This window comes from Gymnoscopelus braueri (assembly GCF_963280865.1).
Source record: "Gymnoscopelus braueri genome assembly, chromosome: 8".
Taxonomy (NCBI): domain Eukaryota; kingdom Metazoa; phylum Chordata; class Actinopteri; order Myctophiformes; family Myctophidae; genus Gymnoscopelus; species Gymnoscopelus braueri.
The window spans coordinates 20,302,503-20,324,583 of record NC_137609.1 but is presented as its reverse complement, the minus strand read 5'-3'; the positions used below and the strand labels follow the sequence as shown (position 1 = coordinate 20,324,583).

At 42.3% G+C, this 22,081-nt stretch overlaps 1 protein-coding gene across 6 annotated transcripts in view; it reads right to left on the bottom strand.

Moving 5' to 3' along the window:
- arhgap32b (Rho GTPase activating protein 32b) overlaps positions 1 to 22,081 on the bottom strand; it is a 106,512-nt gene that overhangs the window by 4,975 nt on the left and 79,456 nt on the right. For 4 of the 6 annotated variants that reach the window (XM_080436623.1, XM_080436624.1, XM_080436625.1 and 1 more), the window contains 11 exons: positions 12,840 to 12,989; positions 9,092 to 9,194; positions 6,367 to 6,511; positions 5,163 to 5,245; positions 4,455 to 4,562; positions 4,111 to 4,256; positions 3,675 to 3,876; positions 2,943 to 3,088; positions 2,256 to 2,330; positions 1,256 to 2,092; positions 233 to 903 (listed from right to left, as the gene is read on the bottom strand). In XM_080436623.1, coding sequence (XP_080292749.1) covers positions 233 to 903; positions 1,256 to 2,092; positions 2,256 to 2,330; positions 2,943 to 3,088; positions 3,675 to 3,876; positions 4,111 to 4,256; positions 4,455 to 4,562; positions 5,163 to 5,245; positions 6,367 to 6,511; positions 9,092 to 9,194; positions 12,840 to 12,989 — 2,666 coding nt within the window. Of the gene's footprint in view, positions 1 to 232; positions 904 to 1,255; positions 2,093 to 2,255; positions 2,331 to 2,942; positions 3,089 to 3,674; positions 3,877 to 4,110; positions 4,257 to 4,454; positions 4,563 to 5,162; positions 5,246 to 6,366; positions 6,512 to 9,091; positions 9,195 to 12,839; positions 12,990 to 18,428; positions 18,629 to 22,081 lie in introns of those variants that run through there. The other 2 variants (XM_080436627.1, XM_080436622.1) reach the window with 2 other exon arrangements.

The window sequence follows — 22,081 nt, the reverse complement described above, 5'->3', positions numbered from 1 at the left end:
TACAGTGACATGTCGCGGATGTAAACAGACCGTGTACGGCTCAATCTTAAGGATTTTAACAAGATCTATGGCGACATGAAAAAAACAAAAAAACAACAATAACACGTTGGCACTGGTGAGTACATTATGAGATTAACCTCTGGCGGTCAATGTGTTAAAGTGAATAAAACAACATAATCACACCTAATAATTTATTAATGGTAATTTCCTCATAAAACTAAATGAGGCTTACCTCAGCAACGGGTTGTGGTGAGCCTCCTGTCCCCTTGCAGCTGCTACTGTACATATGGACTAGAGCAGGACTGGACTTGCTAGTAGAGAGAGCTACCTGACCCATGGCCGGCTGGCTTTCTGGTCTCTTCTGGGTTAGAGCAACCAGGCTGGGAGATCTGGAGCGGGCAGCACTCTGGTAAAGAGGAGTGGTTGGTGGGGTGATATGGTCCTGCCTACTTCCAGGAGGGGTGGATGGGGACTTGGCACTGCTTGAACATTTGCTGCTGAGTCTAGTCGACTCTGGTGGCGGTTGCTTCAACGGGGGGCTGGACCGCGGCGGGTAAGCGGATGCAATGAGGGTTGGGGTCGTGGTGTTTGCCATTGGGGAGTTCTCCTCCCCAGCGACCTCCCGAATGTGTACCTGTAGCTGCAGCACCGGAGGATAGGGTGAGTCCACAGCGTCTGAGGGCTCCTGAGGCTGAACGGGGGACACCGGGGTGGGGGGCTCAGAGGATCTCCTCTGGGTCTGAACTGAGGCCTGCTGGGCAGACTCTGCTAAGGCCAAGGCCAGCATGCGGGCAGCATTCTTAGGAGGGGGAGGGGGCGGGGCAGATAGGAGGGGGCCGGGGGTGAGGTCCTTTGAAGAGTCCAGAGCTACGGCTCCTGGGAAGGGCGACAAAGACATGGGAACTGCATTTGATGAATGATTGAGTGAGAAAGAGCACGTGGTGCATAACAAGAAAAGACAGTAGGCAGGCAGGCAGGTAGATTTCAAGGCTCTTCAGGAGTAGGAAAGAGAGGGAAAAGTTAAGCATGGCGGCCGGGCATCACGTGATAAGATTTCTTTGAGCTGAAATCCATGCAAGTTGTTAAAGGCATGAACCTGGGACACTAAACCTAGAAAAAAGCAGGCATTCATTTTAATGGCATTATTCAAGCGAAAAAAACTGTTACATTATTGTAGGTAGGATGACACAAAATGATCACAAGAGAGAAACGAGAAAAGTTTGAATATTCCGGCGATGACATCGCTCCACCTTACCTCTGTGTTCTTGACCGCCAGTGGGTGCTCGCTGTGCACTCTCCTCCTCTCCCGTCGGCTCTCGGCTCTCTGCGTTGTCGAGGGCGGCGAGCTTGCAGTGCAGTTCCATCTGGAATGCGTCACACAGAGATGGCTCGCTGACCCTCGGCAGCACACTGCCCATCGAGGGGAGAGAGTCCCTGTGTCCCGAGGGAGGGGATGAAGGCTTGGGAGGGACACCCTTTACCGCTGAACTCTTGTCAGGTACCTCTGTGGGGAACAGCTCTAAGATGTTCAGTGGCGCTAAACTGGCTGATTTTAAGCATTTAATAGGCGACACGGCCTGCGTGGGCTTATCTGTGTACGAGTAGGAGGTGGTCAGCTTCTTCTTTCCGACCTTCTCCCCCATGGTCATGCAGCCCAGATCAGGAGGCAGTAACGGGGCGGTTATGTTGCCCAGGAAGCAGGGTGAGATGGGCTCAGAGCAATTGGTTTTGCCAATAACACTACCAGAGCTCCTCTTCAGGCTGGGGCCCTCAGCCCCAGCTGGAGAGTCGTCCACGGGGAAGGCGTAGGAGTTGTCAGGGAGGCTGCACTGGAAAGACATGGGGTCAAAGTCGAGTGAGGCCATGCCGATGTCTGGCGGGCTGAGGTCTACGTCATCGCCGGCCGAACGGGGCGGGGAGATGAGGGCGGGCACGCAGATGGGTCCGTTGTCTCCGTCGCTGTCCTCCGTGGCGTCCCGGTTGTCGTAGGAATTGCAGTGCTGCCGGCTGTCCAGCAGCTCGCCGTTGAAGGAAGCTGACAGGGCATCGCTGCTGGAGCGTGGCCGCCGCGGGCGGTACACCTTGGACTCTCCTACACATATGGCAGACATGTCAGCTTAAACTCAAATGTACAATGGGCCATGTTTTTTTCTTATAATCTATATAAGCTGTTTAAGAGTAATCTCATAACTATGTTCCAAAGAAGCCATTTGTGCTTATGATGTACAAAAATAAGAGGGAAGCACAAACATTACCTTCAACGTTATGCAGGGAGGTCAGCGATTCTTCACTCTTGGCTGATCTTAATGTTGCCGTGTCTCCTCTCCCGCCTGGAACGACAACTATGTTTGTTAAACTTTACTCCAAGATGAGCAGTGAGTCTTACTGCACGCTAAGGAAACACTATAGCCAGATCCCAATACTCAAACATCCATCCTCCAACCAATCAGGTTCACTTTAAGGAATGGAAACGCTCCTCGCTCAGTCAGCGTCATTTTGAAGCAATTGCAATTCGTGGTGATGTGTCACAGCAATATTGTTGGACCACTCCAGAGCCAGGAGGGTTGTCATGGTCATGTGGAGGAGAATGTATGCGTCATGCATACCGAAGAAAAGACTTCAGTTGTTTGTTTTCACCCAATTTATTGAATTTAGATGTCACCTGACGTATGCAGATATCTCTGATTGTCTGGCTACACAAGACTAGTATAGAATTTGCTTCTGTATTGGCAAATTAACGTGCACAAAGTACAGATATAGTCAAATAAAAATAATTCAAAATGTTTTGAATAGTTGTATACAGGTATATTGCAATAATAATGTGTGGTTGTCAGTCACACAATTCCACAGCATACCTAGACATGTCTCACGGCACACCGTTTGGGAACCACTGACTTGGACCTAAGAGCTTATTGTCAAAATGTCTGACATAAAAGTCTTACCAGCTAGAGCCATAGCCTTGAGCTCATTGGGTTCACTGGGGTTGCGCTGCAACTTGCGCTTGGACATGGATGATGATTTCCCCAAGTTAAAGAAAGAGCGCCAGCTGCCCACTGGAGACTTCTTGGATTTAATAGGAGGCCTCTTCCTGTGACCACACAACAGAGGGTTATAGTAAGACATTCACACATTGAATTTGAACTGAATCCAAAATACACAGATATTCATCAATTATGTGCATCTTCCCATATTTCTGTCTGCTCATTGTGTTTGAAACAGAGGAAGAAAAGATTTCTGATAAACGGTATGGTCATTAATCACAGTTCTCCATTTCAACATGTTTGTTTTTTGGTGCAAGAAAATCTATGGCACAAAAAATGCTATATATCATAGTCAGCTCATAGTACAGATGTAGTTACTTTACTACATCTGTACACTGAGTGTACAAATGGAAGGAACCATTAAATGGGTCGATTTTGTTCCATTTGTACCCTCCAAGTTAAATTAATAATGAGGATTTGTATGTCAGTAAAGAAGCTGTATACCAGCAACACTTTGCAGATCTACAAATAATAATCTCTTCACTCGTGGCCTTGTGAGAGAACTGCCACCTCTTCGTAGGTTCAACTGCCACCTCTTTGTAGGTTTAACTGCCACCTCTTTGCAGGTTTAAATGGCTGACATTCAATCTCCTTTATGTTACATCAGAAAGGACAGGATTAGGAGTAACACACCTCTCAGTGGGGAACTCGATGACTGTGTGGAATTTTCCCTGGAGGGCTGCCGGACCTTCGCCCACTTCAATGTACTTGCTGTCTTCTGTAACTGGAGAGTTGATCTGAGCCTGGGTTCTGGCCTGTGCCTCCTCTAAGGTCAGCAGTTTGGTAGAGGGAGATGACACCAGAAGCGACTTGGGCCTTGACAATGAGTTGTGACCTGGGGATTGGGGAGGGGTATGAAATTAATAATGAGTGGCGGGCCCCACAGGAGCCATGTGAGACCTCGAATTTGTGGATGAAGAGTTGAATCTGGAATTTATTTTGTGAATTCATAAAACCTTGATTCACAAGAGGAGCAAATTGAATTCCCAGCTACACAGCAATATCACAGTGAACAACAATAAATGAGTTGTCCTTGCCAAAGATATTACAGACGCTCTGGTGCACATACCTCCTCCTTCTCTGATGAGTGTGCTGAGCTTGGTACTAAAGAGAACATCCACATGATTGAGAATAAATTCCACCACCACAGACTGGATACGCACTTCCATGAAGGCTGCCGTACCACTAAAGCATGCAGACTCGATTTGTTTGGACCTGGCGAGAGACACACAACAGAGGAAAAAGGAGAATGCAGGGGAAATAAATATGGCTCCTTTAAATCCAAATCCAGTTCAAAATCTGAAAATCAAATGTAACTATGACTATGAAAAATTACCTATTGAGACGGTTGAGAGTTACACATCTACCCACTTAAACCCTATACTTTCAAGTGGTTAGTATCTCAAAACTCACCTCAGTAAATTAGGAGCCCAAACAATAGCAAGGTTCTTGCTGTGCATGTTAGTGATGTAGCTGAATGTGGCCAGATGGGACAGATGCCTCATGAGGAACTCCAGTGTCCTGGGAATGGAAGAGGCTTCATCAAACATTCATTTATTCAGCTTTCATTGGCTTCAGTAATAATGCCATTTCTGAGGCTGACTCTTCAGCAAACATGACAGTAGAAATCACATGACACTCTGCAAAAGACAAGAAATTAAACAAACCACAGCAGACCTACTCGAAATTGTTTATTTTTAAAGGCAACATTAGATATCAAATAGCTATATTCGGTTGGTAATGGTAACCTTTGAAGTCGGGTTGTATATATCCTGTAACTTGATATCAATATTTTGAGTTTTCACACGTCTGCCTTGCTCCAGGTTCTCAAAATGAAAAAGCAACAGACTCAGAAAAAGTTCTCTATTATCCTCAAGAATGTCTTTCTGGCTGAATTGTTGGTTCTCTGTTCCACACTAATGTTAGTGGCATTTTAATGATGTTGTTTACATGCATGTTGCAGTGGGGAGAACAATATTTTTATGTATGCTGAGTGTGAAAAACAAAGAACCCTGAACACACATTAAAAGTGAAGCTACAACAACACCAGAGTGTTGCTGTATGTAGGTAATGTATATAGCTTGGGACTGCCACCAGGGGGCAGTGTGGTTCCACACTGACCTGTAATGCGGCGGAGGCAGCTGTTGGATGACATCATGGATCTTGATGAGCCGCTCTTCGTCTGTCGCTGCTGATACAGCGTCCTTCAGGAGCGAAAAAGGGAAGAATGGAGAAAGACGGAGAGAGAGACACAGAAAGAGAGAGCGAGAGGTCGGTATGCATCAGTGTGTCTACACTCAGGTGCTGCTGTTCACCTCCAATCCTCCATACAGATCAAATGTGCTGTAAAAAGCTAAAACGGGACATACTGTGAAGCTTAATTTATGCTCCGTCACACAACTGTGTCACGCACCGGAAACACCAGACCTACATGCTCACGCGCAAATGTGACACATCGTGAGTTTGTAGGTCCGCTATTTTTGACGAGCGACAAGGTCGTGCGACTGAGTATGAATCAGGCTTAACTGTGCAACCACGCTTCCCTCCTTCCCTCCATTTCTTCTTTCTCTTGTCAGCCACATTGCCATAACAACCGGCAAACATTTACTTGATCCTCAGGGGCCGCTCTGTTATGTTTGGAGGAGATTTCTATTCCATGTCACTGTAGAGCGTGCTAGAGCGGTTTGCTGTATTTCTAATGACAGGGTGCGCTCAGCACAATGCTATTATTTTAGGGGTGTCGACAAAAACCTTAAGTGTTTGATGAAATGAGTTTTTTAAACCCCCGACAGAGACTGGAAGAAGCCAGCAATGAGAATGTACGTTGGAACAGTGTGAGCGAGAGCGAGATAGTGTGACATCAGCAGACACAACCGGCGCCTTTTGGAGTAATGAAGCATTGAAAGTGTCATAAAGCTGAATGCCTTACACCTGCACCGATTTTTTGTATTGAAAAAAAGGGGTGTATTAGGATGTGCCAGGGTGTATAGGAAAGGAGGTACCCTCAAGTGTACCGCCGAGTGTAATGCTCTGTCAATGGGTAATGCCTTGGTTGGCCGCTGTCGTGCGATGCGAAGTGCTATGACACGTTGTGAGCTTGTATATCGGCTATGTTGGGGTGCGCAACACTGGCGTGCAACAAAGTATAACCACAACATCCCTCTTATGGGGGGAACATTTGCCCAAAAAAGCAGATATACAAGCTCACAACGCATCGTGTTGCGACACGTTGTGATCTTGTAGATCGGCTATTTTTGGCGAAGACATTTGGAGGAGACGGTATACAGTTGCAACTCAGGTGCGTTTCACTAAACATTATACTTACAGAGAACTTCTCGTATAGCTGGTAGGTGAGCAGGGGGTTGGGCAGCTCTCGGAAGTAGAGCTTGCACAGTGAACCCACACAGTGGATGTCCTGGATGTACACATCTTTGGTCAGGTCAGGGATCTGCTCTGAGTCAAACTCGTGCCTGTATAGAGCATGAATGGTGGGGGGGGGGACATTAAAAGACAGAACATTATGAACGTGTGCATTTTCAAGGGGTTGGACGCATAAAAGTGGTGCAATACACTCAAATACAAATGTATGTGATAGATTTTATGATACCATTTGTAAAGCACCCCAAAAAAACAAACAAACAAAAAGTCTGAAGCAAGACAAAATAATTGGTTTACACCAGTGATTCTCAACATATTTCAAAGACCCCCAATTTGATATACCGTATTCATTAGGCCACAGTCCGCCATTTGATAAGATTTGTACATCTCTGGAATCCCAATTTAAAATCGTTTTCATGATTTGGTGTGTCATTTAGTCCAGAAATCCTTTACTGTCTATGTACCCCTAGATATGGAGATAATGGTGAAACCACTCTTGTACGTTCTCTAATTGTTATTTACTTGTAGCTGGTGCATCCGGCTTGGCCGGGCATTCCAACAAACACAATTGGCCATGTTTGCAGGTGGGGGGGGTGATCTCTGTCACGGTATTAGCGACTCCTACAGGTTGGTCAGGGTGCCTGTTCAGTGGGGAGCTGAACAGGGAATGATAGCGTTTTCCTCAGCATGTGTTTGTTACGTCCTCCCGGATGGTGAAACTCCCCACTGTCTGGTGAAAAGAAGCAGCTGGTATCGGACGAGACACATTGTAAATGTAGTTGTCTACACACCATCCCCAAGACCAACCAGTAGGTGTCAGCAGTGACTACATGGGGGAATTGCTATAATGAGTTCATTGGGAGAAAATAAAAATCACACCCAGTGTGAAGTGGGCGGTGTGGTCATCACAGTGGTCATCACAGTGATGGAAGCTCACTTCCAAAAAAAATGATTTTTGGAAGTGCATAATCCTATTTATAGGTTATTAATGTCATCATGTGTCTCGCTAGCCAATCACAGTGCCGAATAGAGTCAGCCAATAGAGTCAGCCAATCACAGTACAGGAAAGTGGGCCAAGTGGGCCAATCACAGTGCAGGAAACTAATACTAATGAGGTGTCCCAACCCCACTTATAGGGCAAAAATAAGAAAAATGAAAAATGTAAAGATTACTACACAAACTGTAGCTGCGGACCCCCTGGAATACCCTCAATGACCCCTGGGTGTCCCCGGAACCTATATTGAGAACCACTGCTATACACAGTGCCCCTACACGACCCTTTGAATAACTGTAGCCTACTTTCAAAGTTTGAGAGACTGTAGCCCCCCCTCTAAAAGGAATTATGTAGATGTGGTTGGACATACATTTCTAAACACCATTTAAATGAGGTTTTAAGCCTCTTAATCCTTACAATCCTCTGGGCCCAAAACTTTTAATCCCTATCCGAGTGGATCACATTTGAATTTTGGGTGTTAAAATAAATTATTTGATTAATCAAACTTATATTTCTTATTGACATAATGTTTGCTGAGATAATTCTATGATCACAGCTCGGATATATAAGTATATATCCGATCTCGGATATATAAGTATATAACCAGGGGTGCACATAACTGCGCGCAGGTGCGCACGCAGCCAGCAGCGGCTGTTAGAGGCACTCGTCACCGATGATGAACGCACCGTAATGGTGCAAAAATGACCGTGAACGTCCCAATCTGACGGATAAAAACAGCGCAGCACAGGGCACCAACCTTGGGGGCTTCACCAAACGGCGTGAGAGAAAAAGAAACGGCGGAATTTGGAAGCAAAGCGTCCTTTTCTCTCGTGCAGCACCCCCCCCCCCCCCCCCCCCCCCGTTGACAAAACTGTCCGGTGGGCACCGTGCTGAATTCACCCCCCCCCCCCCCGTTGACAACGGCACGGGACCATTTATTTTGTGCGCACCAATTCACATCTCCAGGTGCTCTTCTGAGTACTAGACCTAAAAAGTTATGTGCACCCCTGTTTGAGCTAACCAAAATCAAACTTCTGATCCACATCCATCAAGGGATTAAAAGTCTTGAACTCTTGGGCCCTGAGAATTGTGTACAGTCTTTTACATTTATAAACAATCCTTTGAGTTTGACACTCATACTAGAGAATCAGGAATCAAGAGGGGTTTATTTATTTATCAGTCACTCATAAAGGTACACGCAGCGGAATGTTGGTGTGACATGGGCTGGGCAACAAGGCTGGGCAACATCATCAATACAAGTCCCCTTCAGCTAAATATTCAGATTATCAAAGTTCTTGTTCATGTAGGATAAAAATAAAGGTGAACAAAATTCTTTACAAGGAATGCCATGTTGTCCTTGGACACAGGTGAAAAACCTTGTCATGCTTCCTTGCAAAAGATAACAAGGGACTTTTTTCTGTCTTTTATAATGGCAGTAATCCAGCATAGACTTCATATGCTATCAGTCCGTAAATTATAACAAAAACTATAGAGATTAGGTTTGCGAGCCCCCACCTGTAGTACAATACCTTCCTTTGTGTGTGTGTGTGTGTGTGTGTGTGTGTGTGTGTGTGTGTGTGTGTGTGTGTGTGTGTGTGTGTGTGTGTGTGTGTGTGTGTGTGTGTGTGTGTGTGTGTGTGTGTGTGTGTGTGTGTGTGTGTGCTTCTGTGGGTCCTACCGTAGCTTCTGAATGTTAGAGGCTATTCCAGAGAGGCGGTAGATTCCATCCACCACTCCGTGCTTCTCAAGGAACTCTGTGCAGCTCTTGAGGACCTGAGGAACTACGACCAGAAAAACAACATATCATCAGATCACATCTTCTCCTTCAGTCAATATTTGAACAAAACGTAATGAATGCTACACAGTAGAATCTGGAGTGTTAACTTAACCCTGACACACTTTCAGAGTTCAAATAACATTGATTGCACAAGGTCAGAAAGGTGTCTGTAGGTGCCTTGTCCCACAAACCATTGTATTTCTTTGCAAAGCTGGCCAATGCTGTTTGATGTACACACAGTTTTCTTAAGACACCCAGTTTAAAAGTAGAGCAAAGTAGAGCAGACACAACAGCTCGCACAACTTTGAGGAGCAGGATGTAAAATGCACACTGACACAGATATGCTAGGGATAATCAACTCAGAGCCGTGCAGTTATAAAAAATAATGCACTGGAGGCTAATTAACTTTGCCTCCACAAAGTGCATTATTTTACAATAACTGCACAGCTCACAGTCGATTATGCTTCATATGCTATAGTAACTTATCAACCATTAAAATATAAGTGAATGTTTATTCATATTTTGGGGCAATATGCTCTTTGAATAGAAATGTTGTGTTGGCACTATCTTCATTACCCTCGGAATAAATGTAGCTACTCTAGAAAGTGGGAGAAGCCACAGTAATAACCTAGAAACGAGTACCAGCTGAGTCAGTCAGCTGCTACCTTTACCACAATATCAGCTCACACATTTTCGACTCGACAAAAGGCTTCCAAGTTATATTGAAATCCATGTTGTTTTTAAGGATAGCTTGTAGCTGATGCTAACTTAGTCTTGCGTAGCCACTAGCCGGGCGATCAGAGCTCTCTGCCTACGAAACTTCTGGTGATATAAGCACTTAAAACCAAAACGTAGTTGACCGGATTCCCAAGGGCTCTGCCCCTCCGGTTTTCACAGCAAACTAAATATCTTCCCAAAGATGTACAAGCTCACAACACGTCGCAATGCGATACGTTGTAAATCTGCTATTATTGCCAAATATTAGCCCCAGAATAGGGATGCAAGAGTTCAAGTGAAACAAAATTGGGGTGGTGACTGGACTGGTTTCCAAAGTGCGTAGATCTCTTCTAGCGACTACATTTAAATCATAAGTCCCCAGAAGATGTATCAGCATGCAGAGATCCCTGATGATCTGGCATCATGATGTACACATCGTGAGACTGCTAGCCTAAATAAATGTTAATACAGTACATTTCTTATTATGTACATTCGTTTAGAACAGTGATGAGACCGCAGCCAAGCGGGTATATGAAAAATATTACACATCCTATGGGCAATCCGAATGGTGCGTCCTCCGTGGCATAAACTTCGCCACGGAGCTATCTAAGGCACAGTGCCGTCTGTGGTCTGTGGTCTAGAATGCCCTCTAGAAAAAACAGCTTCTTTGTTTGACTTCAGAAACTGATTTAAAGAAACATAATTTGTAGTGTGTGGGTGGGTGTGCTTGACATAGTGTGCGTGTGTGTATATTATAGAGACAATGAATGTCTATGTGTACCAGGAGTTGCTCAGACCTCCTCCCCCTCTGCACACATCATTCACAGAATTGACAGAGAGTGGGACCCATGCCGAAGCAGCTGTTCAGACAAATTCCATGCATAGCAGAAGCATACAGGAGGGGAGAGAAAGGAGACGCACTGGCTAATCTGTTGGCATCCATTGACAGAGCAGACTTGCACTGAGGGCCCTGATAGACTGTAACATTCCCAGTTAAGTGAACTCTGATACTGTACAAATGTAACCAAATCCATTTGGTATACTCTCTGAGTTACAAATTAGAAATGAATACTGAGGTTTCAATTTGTAAGCTGAATCCATGTTCTTTACTTATTTTGAAACCATTTGAAAATCGCTTTACTCTGCAGTATATTGCTTGAGAAAATGTTAAATACGTGTACATATATCATATATATGTGTAGTATATTTTGTTGTTATATTATTTAAAAAATATCAATCCTTTTACAACCACATTCCATAAAAAATGTGCTACAGGCAAGTAACATTTCTGGCAATGTTTTAATGGCTATGGTTGGAATTCTGCATAGGGAAATCTTAATAACAAAAAGTAATTAAAAAAAAAGAATACTGTTGCGACAGTACTTTTCCCCCCTCAAATGTATTATAGTTAATTATGTAGTTATGCCAATTCATGAGTTCCCCACACATTTCTGTATAGTCTTGTCACTGCGGTCCCTACTGGCTAACCTGCCATTGAGTCCCCACCAGGAGGATGTGGTGCCTCCACCATACTCCTCACTGTTTAACATCCCCCACTGCCAGGCACCGCCCAATCGCTAGTGTATTAACAAAGAATGCCCTCCTCGCCTGGCTTCCCTCCCACAAACACGGTCAATTGTGCTCGTATGTACACTGGGCCAAGCCAGAGGCACAACGGATGATTCAAACCCCTAGTGTCTGTGGTGGACAGGGACTTCACCCCTGTGCCACACGAGTGCCCCAGGATATGCCATGCCTTATTAAACTTTCAATATTCTAAGTAGTTTTCATACTTATGAATTTTTTTTTTTTTTTTTTTTTTTTTAAACTACTCCTCTCAGCTACGTGTTACAGTTTATAAGTAAGAGCACAGAGACCTGACCCTTTGACCCAAGAAAGTGTGACAGAATGCTTTATCTCTGTGTCAACTGTCAAGGTAATGTAAGCCAACTTTTACAGACAAGGATGTCTTCAACATAAATGTGTGAGCCCAACGAAAAATTACCAATACAAAGACCTTGACCTGTGTAAGACCTGTTACAATAAGGCTGTTAAATGAGCCCCAACTCTGACCCTTTTAACAGTGTACCGGTATATGTGTTTGAGTGTTAAATCTAAACCATTGACTTAGAAACCAAAGCTTAAATGAATGAGTTTCAAATGATTACATACTTACTATTAATATTTGACAATTGGCTGTAATATGGTATATACTATCTCAAGATAGCACCACTCACTGCCCTTAACATGTAATAATGTTGTTAGTAGGAATAAACACAGAAGCACCCGGGAGGAAGTGGACTAAGAAAGGGGAGGGGCCAAACCGAGTTCCTGTTTCTACACAAAAAAGTGGTGCCCCCACAGGCTACAAAGTGGAAAGATATGTTTTTTTTATCCAATGCGTTCCCAGATTGTATGGTATATGGTACATTTCAAAGTGCAGTTGAATATTTTGAATGGTTGACACAGAGGCTCAGTACAAATAGAATTTCCCTTAAGTAATTTAACATACACTTCAGAGTATTATTCCTCTATCTTTTGATTTATAGAGACCCTTTCAGTGTGGAATGTGTGGAATTGCGTTGCTAGGGGGCAGCTTTCGCCCACGTTTATTTCCTGTCAGCTATTGATACTGGCCAGCACAGCAACAGGAAATAAACTTTAGCCCCTTTAAAAATGTTCATGTTGTTGTTCAAGTTTGAAAAGGTCTATGGCTGTGATTTTACCATAACATTTTGCAGGTCACTCTCCATTTACAAAGTATAAAAGGTAAAAAGATTTGGTTCAAGTTTTGGTGATTTTGGTGCCAAATGAGGTGACTGTGAGCAACTGGTACCTCAAGAGGGTTAGATTGTACACATGGACTGCCTCTGATGCCAGACTAACTTGAGAATTAGGCATTTGTGCACAGTACACATGCAGTATGTCTCACCATCATGGCCGGAGTTGAGGAGGTGTTCTCCTAGGTCACAGCCAAACACCCTCTCACGGAGGATGCCCCTCTGCTTCAACTTCTGTTTGGTGGGCCTCGACTTCATGAAGGTGCGCAAGAATGTGATCAGCTTCCCGTGCTTCTTAGACACTGTGGAAACATACACATAAATGTTACGTTTATGTTCGCAAATACACTCTAAACGGGTTGTCAATAGTGATCATCTCAGATGCCCTGCATATCTGTTGACTTCCGATAAGAGAACAAGTGTGGCCCAATGATCAATCACAGAGAGAACCTCTATGCACGACCTTGTACGAAAAGCTACTCAAGTTGGTGCCAAAATGGATTTCAACGACATTATAATGCAAAACCTTCCATACATGTGTGGTATTCTTGCAGTATTACGCTTCCCTCGTAAATACCACCTCCCTGGCAACTGCAAAGGCATCTTCCTCATATAATACCAGACCCATTTGAAAACCAAAACCTGCATTAATCAGATAATGTGTCTGGGAAAAGGTCTTAAGCCTCTTATAGTACAGGCCAGTTGTTTTCTCCATTTTGGAGTGATGTGGAAAAGTATAACTTTCTACTGAAAATGTCTGACTTTTAAATTACTGGTGAGAGGTATGAGATGTTTTCCCCAATGCTTGATGTCACATGCTACGGCCTAGCTACCTTGCTCTGTAATTCTAAGGAATCTATTAAATTATAAACATCAACTGAGGATTCATTAATCACTGAAATTGTACATCTACAGTTCACTGTCATTGACAAAAAAGAAAAAGATGTTCAGACCAACATATTTTTTTCATTTCCTGATTCACTGCGATGGGAATTTAGAGCTATTGGCTAATCAAAATGCCATGCAACATGTGTTTTTGTATTACCCTACATTTATTAGATTATTATATGGGAAAAAAATAAAGACTATTGCCCACATTCTTCTCCACATCAGTCAATCCAACTGAGTATGATAAAATTCCATGTGATGCCTCATTATGAATCTTCATTTTCTTTGTACTTTCAGACCATCTGTTGCACTCATTTATCCAGATATTTTCTGAAACAACAGTTTCCATCCCTCCTCTAGCCAAAGACTCTCATCTTTCTCCACAAATGTTCTCTATTCCTTATGGGAAATTACTTATTTGTAGATAGTGAGCAATAACTCAAAATATTTTGCTGTTGGGGCGCGTGTAGAGAAGTCAAAACAAAACAATACTTTGTATTCATAACAGCTACAAATATTGAGTTCACACACTTCTGTGATGTACTGTGTTCATTCATCCATTTGTCGGTCGGAGAGTATTTTAACAGGTCCATTGTGTTACATTTGGACACTCTAAGAGCTAAATTAACAACACTCTGGATTTTATAATGTAATGTGTAATATGACACTCTGCGTACTTTACCACAGTGTTAAGTTACAGGGGTGCAGACAGGAATATAAAGTAGGTCATTAACTCCTTTTGGGTCACTTTCTTTGACAAGTGGTTTGATAGAGTTGATGACAGTAGGATTAAAATGTCCAAGAGATTGAAGTAGCAGGCTCCTGACTGACTACATTCATGGCTGGTTATGATGATCACCATAAACTTGTTGCTGATGTGTGAAATTGTGGAAGTGGAACTAGCTAACATCTTTATGTCAAAAAGTGTACTGTGCATGTTCAGAAAGAGTAATGGATTGGATTTCATTCCATAAGACAAAAAACACATTTTGTATTTCATTTGCCGGTCTTGTGACTATGTCTTCACACCAAATACTAAGCAATACATGTCACATTACATACTGTCAATTAGCAAAGAGAAAAACAGCCTCAGAGTGCCATAGGTGTTAATGAGTTCAGTATTGCTCATTGGAAGCACCTCCCCTCAACTGTTTTTGTCTACAACGCTTTCCGCCTTCCTCATGAGAAGCCATTGATTATCTTTATGATCTACGTACGCTTACAAGTCTTCCAACAAGTCCAACCCACAAGGGGAAGAAACAAGAGAGAAACACCCTAAGGATCAAGGGAACGTGTATCTGATAAATGAGGTACCGTAATCAGTTTGTTACCCTTTAACCTTGTTAACTGTTTCCCGCTTGCTTGCCGATCCCTAAGAAAACTATAATTTAACATCTTTTGGCAACAGCATCCATCCAAACATCATGAAAGCAATTGCTTTGTTGTAGTAGTAATTATTTTTGTAATCATGCATAAAACCAAAACAAGCAAGGGAAAAAAAGCAGGATAGCTTTCTCACACAACACCTTATTTATCTACAAATGAACCATTGACATATCCAACTGAAAGCGGTCAAGTTGAGCACTTCATCAAACCTAGTATGGACTGAATTTCTGACGGTGCAGTCCGGATAAAAACACATTTTATTGTCTCAATGGCACCCGTGGCAGGAAACCTAGTATAGCTGTTGTATTCCAAGGAAACAATGTGCAAACAAAACAAACTTTCATTTGGGAGTTTCTGTTGTGTCATTTTGTTATGAGAGATGGACTGCAGCTAAATCCATTTTGAATCCAGAAGCTGCCTCCAGGACAGCATTCACCAATAAGATGCATTGTTCGTGTTCCAAGAGAACTGGAGCTTCACTTTCCCCTCCGGGATGAATTCCTTTGTGCTTCCATTCCGTCAGACAGAAGGCTGAGGTTTTGTTTACCGAATGTGCAGGTATCTAAGGCCCTCCATATCATGTAGGGTCTGACTGTGCAACTATATTGGATTACACTGACTTGTCACTTTTTTTCAGGAACACAAATCAGCTCACAGTGGAGTGGAGGGGCTGACAGCAAATGCCAGTTTGTGAAGAACTTACTCAGGCTGTCATCTGCTCAGTGTCAACATGGATTATAGCCGGGAGGCAGTCAGGCAGACTCTATTGCTCTGTTTCAGAAATCCAAATTACTTGTGGACAGAAAAACAATAGAATGTGTTCTTTAACCATTCACCAGGGTGAGACTGTATCATTTATATATCAGGCAGGGTTTGGTAAGAAAAGAGTACTAATCAAACTACTATAACATTATAGCCTTGCAATAGCATGATATTGTTAGAACAGGTTGTCTTGTTTTAGGCTCTTCTGGTGGTGAAATGACAGCCATAATATTCACAGATAGGGAAAGAAGAGCCCATTGTCTCAGCCTCGCATTTGTATGCTTATCAGAAGTCATAAAACTATAAATCAAGTAGGTCCTGTTTGGGGAATTCTGACAGCTTGCACTTCCAGGTTACTCAACGTCAATTATGTTGACGCTGGCATTGAAAATGACCTCAAATGGCCTTGTTACTCTTTACTAGAAGAAATTAAAAGTAAAGTTTGAATATTTATACACGTATTTATATACGAAAATCTTAATTGTTTCTTGCCTCCAGTCCCTCTCAAATTCCTCCCTCTTTAACAACCAGTGTCAGCCTGGGAAAACAAACAGGGCAGTGGAGGTCAAGTATGAGCCAGAGTGAGAAGAGGAGGATGAGGAGAAGATAGACCACTTTAAACCCCTATATTACATACATACATACATATGACAAATTCTGATATTTTTTGTAAATTCAGTACAGTGGTACGTTCCAATGGACCTCTGTGTTGCCTGTTACAGGCAAAAAAATACATACATCAGCCATCAAACTAAATGCTGTTAGAATTGTTTGTTTGTTAGAAGAATGCTTTCTATTCAGCAATACTTTTCCATCTGCACAACCATCTCCAATCACATAGAGAGTGAGACATTTTAGTTTTATGGTGGAGCGCTAATATTGGTTGATCACTGACATCTGTAGGCCCATTGTTAAGTGCTCATCTAAACCTACTTATCCAAAGAAAGCCCACTTTAATGGTAGGTCACCACTACACTATGTTTACAAAAGCTCCTCCGCCTATGGAATCAGAGTAAACACTGTTCAACACAATATGTGTTAGGTTAGCTGTTATAACTACCTCTCATTGGCATTTTGAGGTGCCATTTAGCGTAGTAGCGTAAAGTAAACAACAGAACAGTGTCTCCCTGCTAAATGTGATCATGAGTGACAGTGGTCTTTGTTGACACAACAGAGCACAAGTGGTGTGGTTGTACCAGGAGAAAAATGGCTTATTGTTCCATCTTTGATTGCTAAATGCATCTGTAAGTGAGGGAAGCGAGGACAAGGCAACTACGTCATGTAGTTAGCTGTGTGTGGCCGCACCTAATGACTATGGCAAACTGCAGAGTCCAAAAGACATGACACAAAATGTCTCTGTCCAATTTACACATTTGTAATTTTGTCCTGATAAAATTAAGCAAGATAGAACAAACCTTGATGTCACATCTGCCAAAATCAAAGATGATGAAAGAAAAGACAAGGATATACATAGAATGATGGTACAACTGTCTGTGTTGTTAAATCCGTCTTTCATACCCCTGTTCACACATTTTTAATTGATGTGCAAAGGGTTGCACAAGGGGAGCATAATGTTTTCAATCATGAGACATGCCATATCAGAGCCACTCTCACTCACTAATCAAAGAATTTTTAAGCTGACTAGAAGTGGGGTCAGCTTTAAAAGTAATCAGTAACTGGTTATTTTCAACTCTGTAATGAGTAACTTTCATAGAGCAGTAATGTGTAATCAGCCACTATTCTAGTCTACCATTACCACTCTGTACTGTAAGGAAAACAGAGAGCAAGGGGCGTGGTTGGTGAAGCAGCAAATGAATGAGGACAGACAATACAAAGGCTTGAATTCTGCACTGAACTATTGTTCTGTTAAAACAAACGTCAACATTACAGTTACTCTAACCAGTGTTGCCATGACCGCTTATTATAAGCAACTTTGGGCTTGTTTTTCCCTGTAAAGTTGCTGGTAAATATTCGCTCGTTTCTAAGGTGTAGTTGCATGTTTCCAAATGTTGTTTAAAATTTAAGTGGTTCTCAAACATTTCAGGGCAAGGACCCCCAGATAAGATTAATATGTATATGTATTTGTCCCCCAAATCTGAAAATATTTTGCGCCAGGGACCCTCCATACAAGATTTGTGTTGTTAGAATGTTTCAAAAATATTCCAAAATTATTAGATTTTTCTTTTTCTTTTAAATAGCTTTTTTCTTTTAAAAGATTAACACCCCACCCCCCCAAAAAACAAAAAACAAACCCCAAATGTTCAAATTTAGAAATCTTTCAAAAATAATTTCATGAATACCAAAAATCTAAGAAAATCAACGCGTTGTGAGCTTGTAGATCGGGATTTAGATCCCTGGCAAACGTTTAATTTCTCTTTGGGGTCTCGAGCTAAAAAGTTTGGGAACCACTCGCCTAAAGCTTAAAGCTTATAATCAATCAATCCAATATTTGACCAGAATAGTTACTTTTTCCATACTTTTAATTGCCATGTTTATACTGCGCAGATGTTCTAATAATTGCAATACGAAATTCTAACTTTTTCATATTCCACTAATTCAAGATCTTTGCGTATGAGGTCTAATTCAACATTTCAATTTTTTTTTCATAAGATGCAGTGAGCCAGGCAAGACAATTAAGAGAGCCGTCCTCTTCACTAAAGAAAACATAGCCTGGGCTTAAACTTTTTTCAGACGCATTTTCTTACCTTCGGCCCATCATAACGTTGCTAAATGATTGAAAATAATACATCCAAAGAAAACTTATAATCGAGCCATTGTCCTGTCCGTCTCTGACCGTAAGAAAGAGCGCCGAAACTTCAATCGAGAGTCGCAGAAAGAAGCACCAATGGTAATTATTGGTTCAGAGAGAGAGAGAGAGAAAGAGAAAGAGACTGAGAAAGAGAGATCTGTCCTCTCTGTCCTGTCAGCTAATGTAATAACTAGTACCAACTCCCTCTTCTTCCCCGGGATCGTTTTACAACCCGACTAGAGTCCAACATGTGTCTATCAGTGTTGCCAGCTTTTGTGAGAGAAACAAGCAACCAGGTCTAGGAAAACAAGCCCAAAAGAAGCAACTTAGGCCACATGAGCACTTTAAACCTATTATGCATCGGCTATTTGAAAATAGCCGATCTACACGCATTGTGAGCTTGTAGATCTGCTATTTTCAAAAACTCTTGCAATAAAATGTGGAATATTTGAAACATTCTAACAACACAAATGCTCCCTGGCTAAAAAAAACATTTATAAAAATGTTTGAGAACCATTGGTTTAAATAATTAAAATATTTGGAAGCAAGCCTAAATAAGCATGTACACTTTAGAAACAAGCCCAAAAAAACGCAACCCGCAACTACCAATTTTTTACAAGCGACTTTACAGAAAAATAAGCCAAAAGTCGCTTATAATAAACCGACATGGCAACACTAGGTGGCTTCTGAATGAGGCAAGCCGAAGAGAAGACGGTCTGATTCTGGTGTGTGAGTTCTCTTTGTGAGTTTGTCTGTCTGGGCTATTAATCTCCTTCGCAAACCCCTGGGCCTATCAGCGCCAAATGTCTTCTGCACAGACCAGGCCAAATAAGTAGGCTACACACACACACAACTCAACTCAACTCAACTCAACTCAACTCAACTCAACTACACACACACACACACACACTTAAACCTCGGCAAAACATTAAGTCATAGGCACAGAGCTATAATATATCGGTCATAGGTTATAGATAAGATGACTGACGTATAAAAACTGGCACGCCATTCATTATTACACCCCATCTCATTTCACTGATAGTAAAGTTAGCATTTGAATCACTGCGATAGGAAGATGTACCCCCCATCATTTATGCAAAGATAAAGCTACTTTTTACTTTAATTTGTATTAGGATATCCATTTGGCTTTGAGCAGAGTAATTCCATTGAGCTTTCATTTCAAGATGTAACTCATTTTAAGCTTTAAAAAAAATTTATGGTATAAAAAAGGCACAAGTGCAGATGATCCTTTAAGTAGTATGGTAACGTTAGGGAGTGTCCATGTGCGACTTTGCCTACCACTATTAAACTATATGTCTACTTAGTTGGCCAGGGTCCCCCCCAGGGCTCTGCTCTATGCTTGGTCTGCTACTTTTTTTTGCACCTTACATAGAACTCCCACAGAAGTGCTATTTAACTGTGATCTGGATGATTCATTTAGAAATGGGAAGGATGTGGATATGTCTGGAAATGGCTCAACTGCAACTCAAATTTAATGGCACTATGAAAGAGTGGAATGCTTTTTTGTCTGCTACCGTCTTCTATTTCAATACCTGCCATTTTAGACACAATGACGCATGGTTCTCTAATTTAAGTTTCACGCTTCTTCAGTTACTCATGAAGTTAAAACTGTAGCCAGCAAATTAGGTCTAAAAGTATACTTGTACGGTATCTCTGGGCTCAAAACTGTAATGTTTGTTTTGGTAAATCTGGCATGTTTGGGTACACCTTGCCAAAATCTAGAAAATAAATGAGAGAATGGGGTATCCAAAGCAGATTTAAAATTAAATGGGTTTAAGTCCCACTAAACCCTTTGGGTGTTTGTGTGCTTTAATAGTAATTGGACACCATTGCAATACTGATGTCATGTTACCAGTGAAGATAGTGAAAGACATTCAGTGATGCACATCTTACGATTCACTCTGTAATGTATCATAAATACCCTGAAGGCAAAGTGTACATACTAATTTGCATTCTAACAAGTCCTACATACTGCAAGTGTTCACAACAGGGGGAACCAGGTGAATGCACATAAACAAAAGTAGCCTGTCTGCTTTAAAGAGAGAAAAGAAAGTGTTCAACACAATCTCATCTATTGCACTCTGGAGTACCACTTCACACAAGTTCCTCACAGTGCTTAGCATAGTTTCACAGCCTAGACCATATGCACCAGGAAATTGTCTAAGCACCCAAGGGACAGGAGGACAAATCATACTCTGTCTCTCTTTTCTCCTGCACATAACCAGCTGTCTTGGCTCATATATGGTTACAGCTGTCCAAATCACTTGTCCCCAGACATGACTGAGGCCTGGGCTTCAGAGGGATGGAAAGAGGTGGACACAACATGTGGGTAAAAAACACCTGGCAGGTCTCATAGGGCCAGCTGGAGAAGCAATGAACATTGACCATCACTCTGCATCCACAAATAAAGGTGTATGAATGTACACAGTCCTGTTCTCTGTCAAAACAAATTGGCCCATTTTCACACTCAGTTAAATGAACAACTGGCATGACCAGGCTAGTAGTACAGAAGAACCCTAATCTCATATGCAACTCATCCGGTTAACCCGTCAATTTATATTGCAGATGGACTTGACATATGGAATGGACAGACCAAAGCATTAAAAACACACCTGGGTTTTGCAGTCTTTTTAAAACTGAAACACCACGCAGCATATGAACAACTCCCATCACAGCAGAACAAAGTTGTGACCACATTGGATCCAGTCCAGGGGTGTCAAAATCATTTTAGGTCGCGGGACAGACTGGTCAAAATGTGACTTCATGCGGGCCGGATTATAGTTGTTGTCTGTGATGACATGCGGGCCGGATTATAGTTGTTGTCTGCATGACAACATTCATGCTGAAAAGCATGAATGTTGTCATATTATGTCACATTACACAAAACGCTTCATAATAAGGTCTGCATGTGCTCTCATCAATTGTTATGAAGTTGCAAAACATTATTCTCTCAGCTTCAAGATCTTAAGTGCAGTGCTGGCACTCAGGGGTGAGACAACATAAGTGGAGCCCTTGTGCATGGTGCTTACACACAGCGGGAGGTTATTGCTGCCTCTAGTGTCTTCGATGTATGGCAGCTTTGCCCGGTACGTGTTATGGAATGTATACGTTATGTTATGTAAGATACAAGGTGTACATGGTGTAAATACATACACATCATTATGTTTATTGGTCATACTCAACAGTAGCAAGGGGGGAGAGAGAGGCTGCCACACCCAAATGGAGGATAACTGGATGTGAATATTTGAACTGTTATATGATTTTTTGCTAAGTAATTTTTACTTTATTATTCTTTTCCCACAAGTCTTCCCACAGGCTGAATCTGACTCATGGGCCAGTAGTTTGACACCCCTGATTTATCCAGTGCGAGCATGTTTTTTTTAAAAAACCCTGCTGGGGTTCCCTGCAGGAATGTATGCTTTCAGTCACCATGGAGAGGCAGACAGAGATTCTTACTGTTGCAGCACAAAGCTTAACTCTCAATGCAGGGGTTTACAGCCCCTCTCATTGTAAAAGGATTAAATAAATCAAGGCCAGTCTAGACCCAGCACCATGGTGCCCCTGCCGTGGCCTTTCAACTTCAACCAA